Source organism: Thamnophis elegans, chromosome 2 (assembly GCF_009769535.1).
Source record: "Thamnophis elegans isolate rThaEle1 chromosome 2, rThaEle1.pri, whole genome shotgun sequence".
Lineage (NCBI taxonomy): Eukaryota > Metazoa > Chordata > Lepidosauria > Squamata > Colubridae > Thamnophis > Thamnophis elegans.
The window spans coordinates 66,153,386-66,167,537 of NC_045542.1; the positions used below are offsets into that span (position 1 = coordinate 66,153,386).

General features: G+C 38.9%; 1 protein-coding gene across 1 annotated transcript in view; it reads left to right on the forward strand.

The window, feature by feature from the left end:
- Positions 1 to 3,027: 3,027 nt before the first annotated feature.
- The window catches only part of PRKACA (protein kinase cAMP-activated catalytic subunit alpha), a 73,822-nt gene continuing 62,697 nt past the window's right edge, over positions 3,028 to 14,152 (forward strand). The window contains exon 1 of the mRNA XM_032210217.1: positions 3,028 to 3,224. Coding sequence (XP_032066108.1) covers positions 3,179 to 3,224 — 46 coding nt within the window. The 5' untranslated portion in view covers positions 3,028 to 3,178. The remainder of the gene's footprint in view (positions 3,225 to 14,152) is intronic.

The window sequence follows — 14,152 nt, forward strand, 5'->3', positions numbered from 1 at the left end:
AATATTTATTATCATCAGCCAGCCTAATCAGTGGGGGTGGCATGGCATTAAATGCAATATTCTTTCCCCTGTCATTGCAATAACCAATTCTCAGATCAAATCCATCAGGGAATTCTCCCTATTCACATTATACTCCAATCCACAGGATATGAATAAACTAGCATTGGTCTTATCTGCCTTTTCTTATATTTTTAGAAATAATTTTATTGAATTGTTAATATTGAGAGATTAACATAAAAATTTAGGACATACTTTGAATTATCAAATAGCACATACTAGAGCATTAGTACCTTTATAGTTGAGTTGTGAACCACCGCAACTAAGATTGAATCCCACTGAATAGTATGGCATATCAGTGGTACTGCACATTTCCTATAGGTTCCATTCTTTGTCAGAACTCTGTATAAAATAAAAGCAAATGTGTATGTTTACCAACTAAATTTTTGTAGGATCAGCAGTGAAATGTCTTATTAGCATATTTGTATGCTAGACAAACTATGAAAAGTCAGGTCTATGCTCCAAACAGATCAAAACCTAAAATTCAAAATAAGGTAAATAATAAAAGCAGAGGTAACTGTACAATAGTTTACATGCTGAAATATAATATATAAAGGAAACAAGCTGCTCAAGAAAGCTTTGCAGCAAAGTAAGATTTTTGACGGAAAGAACTATATTACATAGCTATTCTCAGAACCTAATGTGATAAACTTCAAGCAGCTGTTTTACCAGATTTCATATACAGTATGTTCTACTGAACTAATCTCCCTGGCCCTCCTAAGTAAATACGTGCATTATTGCAACACAAGTTTTTCATGTGAATATAGATTTGTCCTGCTGCTTTCTGACATTCTCTTGGAGAAGCAGGAGGCAAATAAAAACAAGGCCACCTTCTGTAGAACATTCCAGAAATAAACATGACACCTGAGGAGAAATCAATCATGATATAACACAAACCAAGCTGAATGCAACAAGAATATTTGAACCTGGAAGCATTTTCCATAAAATGTATACATTATTCTTGCTCTATAATCACTTGCATATCTTTAGCTTTAACTAACTTCCAGGGAATGTTTATAGCTGTCTATGGCATCTTTCTGCTTCTCCTGGGACCACCAGAGAACCAAAATTATATTGTCTGATCCTTACATGTTTTGCACAATACTTCATAAATTTATAATTTTGGTTGAAATATTAGCTTTTTATGGGTCCTGATTTTGTGCTAATTTTCACCACATGAGTCAACAAGAAGTAATAGTCCTATGGATAGTCCTTGACTTACAACAGTTCATTTTGTGACCAAAGCTAGACTGGCTTTGATAAAAATGACTTATGACTGATTTTCACTTACGATCATTGTAGTGTCCCTGAGGTCATGTGATCAGAATTCAGATGCTTGGCAGCTGGTTATTATTTAAGACAGTTAGTGTCCCAGGGTCATGTGATCGCTTTTTGTAATCTTCTGACAAGCAGTCAGTGGGGAAGCCTGATTCACTTAACAATTACGGTATGTCACTAACTTAACTTCATGATTCACTTCAACACTTGAGAAAGGTCGTAAAATGGGGCAAAATTCATTTAACAAATGTCTCATTTGTTAAGTTTGGGCTCAATTGTGATCCTAAGTCAAGGACTACCTGTATTCTACTGATAAATGGGAAGTACTGTGTGAAATTAGGTGGCTATGAAGGCCTCAGCCTTTCAACCGTTCTCTCCATTAAACTATCTAATTCCTTTTTAAAGCCACCTAAATTACATCTGGAAGTTTTATACTTTATGTATTGTTTAAACAAATACTTCCGTTTATTACTCAAGTCTGTCTGCATTTAGCTACACTGGAGGAGTTTGATGCCAATGAGAAAAATCCAATTATAAATATGAAATATATTAGTGTTTAAGTTGTCACAAGACAGATTTTTGACCAATTCATTTATTTTTATAATGACAATGATACAAGTTGTCTGTTAAAGAATTCACAACAATCAAGCACAGATAAGTAGAAATGTGAAATCCAGAACTCTCCATAATCTTTACATCTGGTAAATAAGATGCTAACAAAAACCAGAAGTGTGCTGCAAAATCTACATATTGCATTACATACATAAGAAAGCCACCTTACATAAACACTGAATCCTGTTCTCCCACTTTACCAAGATTTTTTTTTTACATGCTGTAATCCTGCAGAAATGTCTGAATTTACTTTTAACTCCTTCTCTCCCATGATCTACTTCCGCTATGGCGAAGGAGACCGACTACCGACCGGTTTTGTAGATAAGCACAAGACTGGATGAGTAAACAAGCCTAGATGGACATGTGATATAGGCTTTCAAATATTGTTCCGAAAATCCCTTCTCTGTCCTCTTTAACTGCACGAAGTAAGCGTGCTAGCCGTTAATAGGTACAAGGCGAGTTTAAAGCACATGGCTCAACCGAACATCAATTTACTCCGGACGCCAATCGCTTTGACCATTTGAAAAATGACCATACTGCACTGGTCAACTGAGGACACGAGAAGAGCTTGCAGCAAACAAGCAAACAAAAACACCCTGTGAATCCCTTTTCCCTGCAGTACAATGGATCTCTGCATTTATTTCTGCTCAATATTCCTTTCCGAACTCGTCCCGAATCTAGAGCGCGGACGCTCCGCCCCCTTCCTGCGCCTTCTTAAAATACATTCCAACCCCCCCACCCCACCCCACCCCTTCGAGCTCCACCCTTTATACTTTGGAACACGGAGAATCTAGAGAGCCTGAGCGCTCAGCTGAGATCCTCATCTCTTCCCGGCCCAGCCAACGAGCGGCTCTCTAGGGAATGGGCGGCTCTCTACACCGTCACTTAGCCAATCGTAGAAACGCAAGCGCTTCAACCCGGCACGTTTGCGCAGGAAGGAGGCGACCGTATATGAGGAACCGGTCACGATCTGAGGGCCAATAACAGCTCGGGCCATGCCGACGAGACCAGTGAGCGAAGGTGAGGTAGCCAATAGCATGCGAGGTGGGGGCGGTGCCTGCGCAGCTGCCGCTGCCAGGAGGGAGAGGGGGCGGAGGCAACACCGGGTCTGCCGGGGAGGGGGGGATTGGGCCTGGCTGGGCCCAGCCGGAGCCTCCTGCAGCCTGGACCGTCTGTGCGGGGAGAACGCCCCCTCCCCGTGGGCCCAGCCCAAGCCCGGCCCCGCCTGGCCATGGGCAACGCGGCCACGGCCAAGAAAGGCGGCGAGATTGAGAGTGGTGAGTGTGTGTATGTTGGGGGGGGTGGGGGGTGGCGGAATAGCGATTACTGCAAGCCGGTTTGGGGCGAGGTAGGAGCCACCGGGGAAGCCGGGCCCCAGGGCTGTCGGGGACGAGTCCGTGTCCGGCAGTGTCTGCTAAGCGGGATGCGGGCTCCCGATACAGCGGACCTCTCTCTCTGGGGAAATCGGGCTCGGAGAAGACTATGGGGGTGCGGATAAGTAGGGAGTGACGGTGGGGTCTCCCAGGCTGGCAGCTGCGGGGAGAACAGACGAGGAGGGAAGAGCCCAAGTTGCCACCGGAACCCCTTTAGGGCCTTTGCCGAAGCCCTTCCAAGGGTATTTGGCCGCTTCCTTCGCATCTAATTCGTGGCCTCCCGGAATTACCCGGCCCGGCTTCTGTGTTTTTAGGCTTCCCGGTCCTTTCAGTTCCTTTGGGATTCAGCTAGAACAGCTTTCCCACATGGAGCCGCTCTTGAGCTTCTAGGCGCAAAGCAAACCCTTCTCTTCCCCGGGATGCTTTGTCTGGCTCTGTTGGAAAGGACAGCCAGTCTATGCGATTTATTTATTTATCATGCGTTCCCGAAATCTGATGCCCGTTTCCTTTGGTCCTAAAACTCTTAACGGCTTTTTTTTTTTTTTTTTTGCTATCCTTTGTTAATTAGCTTGCCCTAAGTGAAATGTGTATAGAAACATTTGTGTCTAATGTTTTATTCAGGCTGCTTAGTTCAGTTTTTCTGATCAGGATTATACACTGCATACTTCTTGCTAACACTTTTTGCTGTTGCTTCTAGGCAGGTATGAGAGGTTCCTGTTTGTAGACAGCTGGCTCTGTTAAAACGCAAATGAAGGCTACTTAATTCAGGAAAGAAAGACGGAAGTATTCCTCCCACCCCTAAAGGAAGATGCAGAACTGGACTTGCAAATTGAGCAGGCAGGCAGGAAAATAGCCCTCAGATGGAAGTATTAACAACAACAAGCAATGTTTGTAGCATATCTAGATGGAAGGCAGAGAGTTCGGCATAGTTTTATACTGGAAGCAGAAGACAGAATCTTTTAGCCAAGAGTATGTATATTCACTGGATGATGACCAGACCTCAAAGACTTTTTAAAAAAATTGTTCTGTCCCCCTTTTCCTTTTGACTGACTTCTTTTATCTGTATTTTAAGAAACTAGTGGTATGCGTGCTCTTCATGCATGCAAATTTGCCTTTTTATTTTTATCAGGATGTTCCAGGTGAAACCTATATTGCATAATTATCTCTTCAATCATGGAATTTTACAGAGGTTTAAAAATCTTTTTTTTTTACTTTTCATCTTATTTTTTTTCTGTCAGTTTTCCTGTCTCCTTTCTGACTGGAAAATGTCGTTTAAGGAGGAAAGATAGAACAGCTAAATCATAGTTGTATTATATGAATAAGCCACAGTTGTTTGCATTCTCACTGCTAATGTTCTCACAGTATTTTAAATAATCAGGTATAGTTTACAAATCACCTTGGCTGCTTCACACAACACATTGAACCCAAACCTAATACATCATAGTGTGTCTTGCTATGCTGCATGAACAGATGAATACCTTTTGACTGTTAGCACCAAGAACTGTTCATCTGGAAGCTTACTAGAGTAATAATAAAATGTCTTTAATATAAATACAGCTGGCACTTCTCTGTACAATTACTAAATTGATATCCTTAAAAGTAGGTTTAATTTAAAGCATGATTGTCTTAACCTTTTAGCTTACCTGCTCTGCATTGAGTGAAGAGGATTTGGTTGCATATGAAATATATACTTCATATAAATAACAAACTTCATTTTTTATATCATCTTGTGGGACTGTAATGCCAACTGTCCTGGACTGCATACAGCTCATGGGCTGTAGGTTGGACATTCCTGATTTAAAGTATCTGGAAAGAACAAGAGAAAGAATAACAAGCAATTTTGCATAAGTCTATGTACTCTACAACAAAGGTCCCCAACCCTCAGGCTGTAGCCCACTACTGGGCCATGAGCCATTTGGAACCAGGTTGTGGAAGCAGTGGGCAAATGGAGCTGTGCACACAAGCACACTTGTTAGCCACTCATGTGGAACCATCCCTTTTCCCCCTCACTGGTCTGCAAATCCAGAAAGGTTAGAGAACTCTGCTCTAGAACAGAGGTGGGGAACGATGACCCCTTTATGACTTGTGGACTTCAACTCCCAGAATTCCTGAGCCAGCTGGCTCAGGAATTCTGGGAGCTGAAGTCCACAAGTCGTAAAAGGGCCATGGTTCCCCATCTCTGCTCTAGAAGATCAGTCGGAACCAGTGGTGGGTTCCGGATCCCGTTCCAACCAGTACGGTTGGAACGGGCCCGCCGTCCACATGGACTTGCACAGCATATGCTCGCAGCACACACATGCATCTTACCAGATCTGCGAGCCTGTGCGATGCTCCAGCTGCTCAGCGAGGCATCACGCAGGCGCTGTACGCCTCATGCGCAGAAGCGTCAAAGACTTAGAAGACCGGTAAGGAGTGCGGGTGGGTGGGCCCTCCGGAGTACTGGAATGGTATCTGACGCTCCGGGCAGTCTCCGGTATGCCCATACCAGGGTGTACCGTCTGCAACCACCACTGATCGGAACTATGAATTTGAATGTATGATAGAAGAGTCCATCACTCCTCACATTAGAAGATGATCAGAACCTTTGTGAATGAGCTTATAATCTAGTACTAAAGAACATCTCTTTATGCAGTGCAGTACTAGCCCTGCCTATTGCTTGCTACTTCTAAACAGGTGTTGACTGAGTGTTTGCTTGAGTATATCATCTCAGAATTCTTCCCAGAATTATGGGTGGGGTTCAGATATCTGGCTTTGTCTAGGAATAAACTTTCTAACTTACTCAATTTACCTAATGGTGCGGAGGCTGAAGCAAACCTTGTTCAAGGAGCAGCTACATAATAGGTCACAAATCCAGTATATCATGTGCTATCCTTGTTTTAAGAAAATTGTCCTATTTATTACTATGGAATCAGAATGTGCACAATATTTTGTTTTTACCCTACTCAGCTGACATAAACCAAGTTCAATTCTTTTTAAAAGTTTCTAAACATCAATATCCTGATTCATATTTCCCTTATTAACCTCAAGCAAAGTTGCCAGAGCAAAATAACAAATCTATTAGAAATAAATTGTACAGTTTAATGATATGTTTAGTTATAGTTAAATTTGCAAAGTATATATATATATATCTCAGTTCTGAATTTGAATATGTTAGATTCAAATGTTTTAATACGAAAATGATTTACAAAGTATTTTATGTGTAGAATTATAGAATATGGATAGATCGACTATTTTGTGTATTTAAGAAAAAAGCACATCACATTTTTCCCATTGTGACTGCAGTGCTCAGTTGCAGAATTTTTTAATTAGGGAAATGAAGTAGGCATTTTAATTTAAAATATATTTGGGTTATTGTAACTGAATCCTATATGCCTGTTAGATTAATTGTATTTTAATTTAGTATGTATGTGTGAATATGTGTGTGTGTGTGTGTGTTTATGTGTACACAAAATACATGTCCTCTAGTTTTCATATTGTAATAACCATTTCCTGATCTATGCATTCAGATCTGTACATTTTTAACATAACCTCCTTTGGAAGTTATTACACGAAGTTTGCAAAATATGAGTGCTACAAAACTTCTTCATGATAATTCGACAACTTTTGGCTTGCTTGGAGCTACATTACATGCCAAGCAATATTGTTAATGCCCAATATAGGGGAATGATTATATACAAGGCAGAAGAAATGTCATGCACATGTGAAACCACCTTTGTTTATTTTCTTGGACTTATTCAGGGATAGTTTAAAGAGGTTATTATATTAATATGTTAGCTGTAGCTTAGAGCATGTATTGTTTTGCGTGTTTGCTGTTTTAAATTGCAAGCAACCGCACTATAATCATTAAGTGTGGTTAAACTGGACTCCAGAAACAGCAAATCACACTTGGGAACTTTATATAGTTAGGTTGCTCTCACTGTTCTATATGTTGCTATGCTATAGAACTCTATTCAGTGGATCAGATGAAAAAAATTGGATTAGAAGAGTATGTTTTTTATAGCTAGTTGTACAAATGGGGAAAATAGGATGAAGTAGCAATAGGTACTTTAACTGCCTTGAGTTATTTGGAAAAATAAAGGCAAGATAAAGGTAAAGTTTTCTCCTGTCCAATTGTGTCTGATTCTAGGGGACAGTTCTCATCTCTTGTTTCTTAGCCAAAAGAGCCAACTTCATCCAAAGACATTTCCATGGTCATGTGGCCAGTATGAGTATAAGCCGAAGTTCCCTGATGCTGTTACCTTCCCACCAAAGTGGTAGCTATTTATTCACATTTGCATGCTTTCAAACTGATATGTGGGCAGTAAAAAAGGCAAGGTATAACTAAACAAAATATAGTTTATTAATTGCATGTAAAATTTAGCATTATTTGTATAAAATTAAAAATCAAAGTAGGAAGAATTAACTAGGCAGGAAAATACTTATATACTTGATCAGTCTGGATTTAGATTTAATTTGCAGCAGTACAAAGTAGGCTCCTTCATTGACTCAGTACATCCAATTCTGCTCTCAGTAAATTTGAGTAAAGAAAAAAGAATTAGACTCTTCGTTGTTGCATAGAACTTCCTTACAGATGTGCTATCTGATCCAGGGAGGATCTGTACTGATAATCTTTTGCCTTTTAAACAGCTAAATATAGATGATGTGCCTGAAGCTTTTCAGGGCTTAAATTGTTTCAGTACTATTATAATTAAATGGAACATCCAGATGTCTGCAGTTTTCCCTGCTAATGTAAAACAGCAACCACAGAGAATCTCTTCAACAAAATATATTGGTCAGAAAAATATGCATTTTATGATTGAGTTGATAGTAGCTTTTTAAATGAAATTGCTAGCATGTCAAGTCACTGTTATCTGTCAAATTCACTAGAAGTCAACTGTGATTGTTCCCAGTTGGCATGAATTTTGGTTATGCGCTCAAGGACTCATGGGAGTTGCAGTTCAATGTAGAATAGATTTAGGAAGTTAAATCCTACTACATTGTGTTAAAAATAAATATCAATATTATTGAATTAAATGAACAGGTAATAAATATTAAACTATAGTTCACATTCACATTTCCTAGCAGTTATATCATCTAACCATTAGTGATGTACCCAAGAGAGCTTTTAATTTGCCATCTGAAGACCAAGAGTGTTGCAATCAAATATTCCTTAGGGAAGGATTCCTTAAGGTTTGGCACCATTTAAACTTTAGGGCATATGTGATTATCTTAATAATCACATATGCCCTAAGTAAATAATAAATGCAGCTTGAAAGAATTGTTTGTGATTGATTTATGCATATTGTAAATTCTTCCCATACCCAGTATTACTGAAAGATAATCTATATTTGTTGCATGTAATCATATTTCACAGTGCTTACAAATTATGCAAATTTAATTGCCATTCATTTTATGTAGTTTTCATAAGTCTGTTGGTAGTGCAGTAAAATTTACTATATACTTTTTATAGCTTCAGCAGACTTTATTCTCCAAGCTTCTGAGATCAGATTTTAAACATGACTTTACAATCTGCAGGGTGAAAATTTGATTTTAAATTTAAAGGATGGGTTGCTAGTCTTTATATTCTTGGGTTATTAGTCTTTATGTTCAGTCTATTTGATGGATCTTAGTGCTCTCGTAGCATAGTGAGCCTGGGCAGTAGAGGCACTAATATCTTAAAGAAAGTAAGTGCATCTCTTTCTAACATTCTCTTTCTGTTTTTCCTCACAATGTTATTTTGTGCTATGCTGCAAATATGCCACATATTTTTAACTGTTTCCTGAATAGGTTCATATGTACCAGAAAGAAGATTGCAGGACAGAGCAAACACTGCCTTCTGTTTTTCATCAACCCAGCTTTTTATTTGATACTAACTAGCTATGATACTATTTACCTGTGACACAGTGGAGATCCAGGTTCAAATTCTTGGTAAGGAAAATATTTGAAAGTTTTAGGAAAGCCCAATGTTTCATTCTACATCATCCAGGATGATTCTGTGAAAATAAAATAGTGCTCATTTCTCTTTTTCAGAGGCCTCCTTTCAGTCTATTACTGGTTATGCTAGGTGCAAATTGATAGGAAAAGATTGAAACCATATTCATATTTTTCTCCTTTCTGCCAGACCTTTTGTAGTATAAAGAGAAAATTCTCTTTTCGATTCTCCCTCCTGTCTTATTACTAGTTGACTAAGCTGGGTGCTTTTACTAGAAGTTCCATGTTCCTCTTCTCAAATAATACTTAGATTTCACTTTCCAAAGGTATGTAGATGTTGTCAAAGTAGCTTACATCAACATTTTCACATTCCTATTGTGAAGTGCTTAATTGTGAAAAGTTCTTGCTCTCCAAATATTGCTAAAATGTAAAATTTTAAGACATTATATATAATAGAAAATTCAAGATACTACTCCTATATTTACCCAAAAAGAAGAAAAACCTGAATAGGGAAGATGCTCATTTAATATTAAATCATTGCAATATTCTCAGCAATTTCAATATGCTATTAAAAGTAAATTTGAAAGTGTTAAACTTTATTTCAAATAAATGTAACACTAAAATAGAAACCACACATTTTTTTGAACAGAGAGATATACAGCATAATTTCATTAACCGTGGTATAGAATTAAGACAATAATGAGATTAATTTTATGTATTTCCTGGTAACTAACATTTTGGAATCAAACATTTATGAATACAATTTAGTCTTTTCACCAATAGGTTTAGCATCACTTTTTCCTTATTTTCCAAAACAGGCAGCTCAAGAGCAGGCTGCTACTTGCAGAGTGTCTCTCTGTGTGACAAATGTTGCTTTGCATAGACTCAGATATGGCCTTAATTCCTTTCACCATAATTATTAAATTATGATAGGAAGTATCTCAATGAAATGTATTGAGTGCCCATCTTTTTCAAACTTTTAGACATGCAGGATTAAAATGGCCCTGTATTAAAAGGAGAGGGAAATGTTCTGATCACATGTGGATTAGATCAAATGCTACCTTCATTTATAAAAGGATGATTAAATAGTTGTATATTTGTGGAAAGTTGATAGAAATTTTTGCCAGAAGAAAACACAGAAATAGTCTTCTGTTAGCCACTTATGGTCTTTTATGTGGGATAAGGAATATTTCCTTAAAATATGAGGAAACTAGAGCCAGTATTATTAGTGTTACAATAGGACTTCAGAGCTGTGGAGTTCACCTCCCATGTTAGGACAGTTTGTAATCTCAATACTCATTTCACATGATGATTGCACAAATAAAATGGTGGACAATAAAGTATATGCCACTTTGTGGAGAAAGTGTCAAATACAAAAAACACTCACAGCTGGTGATTTGATTTGATTTGATTTGATTTAATAGATTTATAGGCCTCCCAATCCCGGAGGACTTCAGGTGGCTTACAGAAAACAAATCTTAAAAAATATAAAGAGATTAAAAAAGAACAGAGAGAATAGATTAAAACTACATCATCACCCACTCTGGTCGGGGCCGGACCTCAGTCATGAGGTCAACCCCCAGGCCTGCCGGAATAGCCAGGTTTTAATAGCCTTTCGGAAGGCCATGAGAGTGGGAAGGGTCCGGATCTCAGGGGGACGTTCGTTCCATAGGGTCAGAGCGGCTACAGAGAAGGCCCTCCTCCAGGGAGCCGCCAGCCGACATTGCCTGGCTGACGTACCTGAAGAAGGCCCACCCTGTGCGATCTTATTGGCCGTTTGGAGGTATGCGGCAGCAGGCGGTCTCGCAGGTATCGAGGTCCTAATCCATGTATTGCGTTCAGAGACCAATAGGAAGCCACTGCAGCTCATGGAGTATAGGTGTAACGTGGGTGTATCTTGGTATACCCAGTATCACTCGCGCAGCTGCTTTTCAGGGGCAGCCCCATGTAGAGCGCATTACAGTAGTCGAGTCTTGAGGTGATGAGGGCGTGAATGAATTTGTTTTATTTATCAAATTCAGCTAACATGCTGATTAAAGCATGAAATATCAGCTTTATAATGGGATCATTGTATTCAAGATGAAAATGAATGCTGCTGTTAGCAGCATCATTGAGACAATATTCAGGTTTATGGTTTGTTTGGCTTTAAAAGGAATGTATATATTGACAAAATGCAAAATCAGAATACTAAGAATAAAGAGAATGCAACCTTTGGGTATTCCAATGCCAATTCAAACATGTAAGAATGAAGATTCTAAACAAATAACTTGAGAGTTCATTAGAGAACTTCCAAATTTTGTCCCAAAGAAGTCGCAACTTCACAATAAACAATGAAACCATTAACATGACTCCTTTAAGCAAACTCAGAAGTGTGAGTTCACATGCTGAAAGTAATACATTTTCAAAAACCATGAGACAAGTTTAGGGTTTTGAAATCAGAGGTGAAAAACATTTGGGCTGAGGTAAAAACTGGCAATGAATCCAAATACATTTGAGAGTTGATTTGGGTAACCAATGCTTATCAAAGCTAACTAAAGCCATCTCTTTCTCCTTTTCTTCAAGCACTAAAGACCTAGTGCATGGTCCTTCCACTATAGCTGCCATGAATCTTTACAATAATTATGTGACTTATATCTAGCTTATATATCTTCATGAAAATTTGAATCAGGTTTCCCTAAGTCAGCGGATTTGTTCTCTTGGCAGTTGAAATGCCTGACACTACTGAAAAACATTGCTATAATGGTCTTTTATGTCAGTGGCTCCCAACCTTTTGGGCACTAGGGACTGGTTCTGAAGAGAAGTTTTTCCGCGGACCAGAGGGGGCGTGATTTCGCATGCTGCTTGCATCCTGCAGATGAGACTTAGCTTGTTTACATGGCCCGGTTTCTGGCATGCTGTGACCCAGTGCCAGTCCACGGACCAGGGGTTGGAAACCCTAGCTTTAGCTGGCCAAATTAAATACCATTGTGTAAATGCTAGGCAATTACAGGTGCCACTAATTATGAAGAAATCCATCCCGTTTTCTCATCCAAACGGAAAAAATCTGTTAAAAGAATGTAAATGTAGGCATGTATGATGAGTTGCCCATTTGGGTCACACCTTTCTAAATCTACAGAGATGAGAGAGAACTAGAAGTCTGTGTTTTTTAGCTTAGATTTCTTAGAAGTATGTGATAAAGCAAACAAATATGGTCTCAGGAGGAAACGGTCCCTTTTTTCTCTCCCTCCCTCCCTCTCTTTTTTCTCTCCCTCCCTCCCTCCCTCTCTTTTTTCCCTCCCTCCCTGTGTGGGTGTGGGTGTGGGTGTGAGTGTGTGTGTTTCCCTTCTTGCTCCTGAAGTTGCTTCTTAACAGTCCCAGCAAGCAGTTAGCGTGGATTGACCCTTCTGGGGAGCCGTAGGCAAGTGCCGAGAAGCCACATTCCAGGCTGGCAAGATGGATGCTGGAGGTGAGGAGGAGTAACAGGTTGCCTGGTCATGTGAGGGTAGGCCTGAGGTTTGTGAGGAGGCCAAAGGAAGTGTATCTTAGCATTATCTAGTAATGGCTAATTGTGATCATAATGTCCTGGGAGGGAGGTTTGATTGGAAATTTCCACATTACCATGAGGTGGATCTAATCTGGGCCCAGCAAAGGAATTTAGGAAGGTGAAGAATGGTTTTGGGGAACTGGCTGCCTTCTGGTTTCTACAGCCTGGTGGTTTTTGTTTTTTAAAAAAGGTAGGCCTCTTGATTTATACAGTGCCACTCAGTTCAGCTTACTATCTCTTGTCCTCTTATTCTTTCCTATCCCGTTGGCCTCTATGGACTCGCTCTTGTGCTAGGTTGGAAATTATGCTAATTCAGCTTTATGTTCTTTCATGAAGATATGGGATGCTAACTGTTTTGCAACAACCTCTTAAGGAGCTAAAACTTAACAGCAGTGAATTGTTCTCTGGGTATTCTTCCTGAAAGCGGAGCATAGCAAACATAGGAATTCAAAATCTTAATCCTACTTTTTTAGTGTATCAGTACAGATGATTGGGAGGCAAGTGCTAATGGATCTGGAGACTTCATTAGGCCCAGACTTCATTTTCATGTGGATCGCCTTTGTTTTTTAGTAACCCTGAAATTCACTAGCTAAAATTAGTGTAAAAGACAATATTAAAGTATTATGAGTCTAGAGGTCAACCTGGAATGCTGAATTATCCTTCCATGTGAAAAACCAATTTGGTTATCTGTGTCATCTGTACTTTTTTATTTCAGAAATTTGAAGGGGAAGATATTTTGTTCAAGTAGTTAAACACCTTGAGATTATAAATTTTCAGAGCTGCTGCAAGATATCAGATATCTATCCATAGAAGTGATCTACTTTCTCTGCATCTACCATTCTCTGGATTAAATAATTTTAATAGTAATCTTTCTGAAATATATTGTTAAAATCTAAATATTTTTATTTGTGATGTACCTAAGTAAGTGTGTTTGTGTACGCATCCATACATTTGAATTTTAATGAGGGAATCTTTCTACAAACCAGGAATTAATGATGTTCAGATTTGAACATGGAATGCAGGAGCAGTTCAATTGTGATTGCAAAAATATTGCAGTCAAGGAATAGACTGTGAAATTTTGGTTTTATTCAGAAATATGTGATATTAAATCCAATTTCTCTGGAAAAGGAGTAGTTTGTAATTACAGTATTAGCAAACTGAAACAGAAATTACATAATTAAAGAAGCAATGGCATTAAGATAATAACAATTCAAAGAGGAAAAAAGGTGCTACTTTCCTAAAACAAATGTTTTATCTTTCAGTGAGTTTTTGGGAAGTGCTTCCTTTATTGTGGATCATCTCTATTCAATATATTTTCATGTGAGTTCAAAATAAACAGCTCTCTCCCACTCCCCCCTCAGCTACCCAGCATACTTAGAAAGCAGATGAAATAAATGAA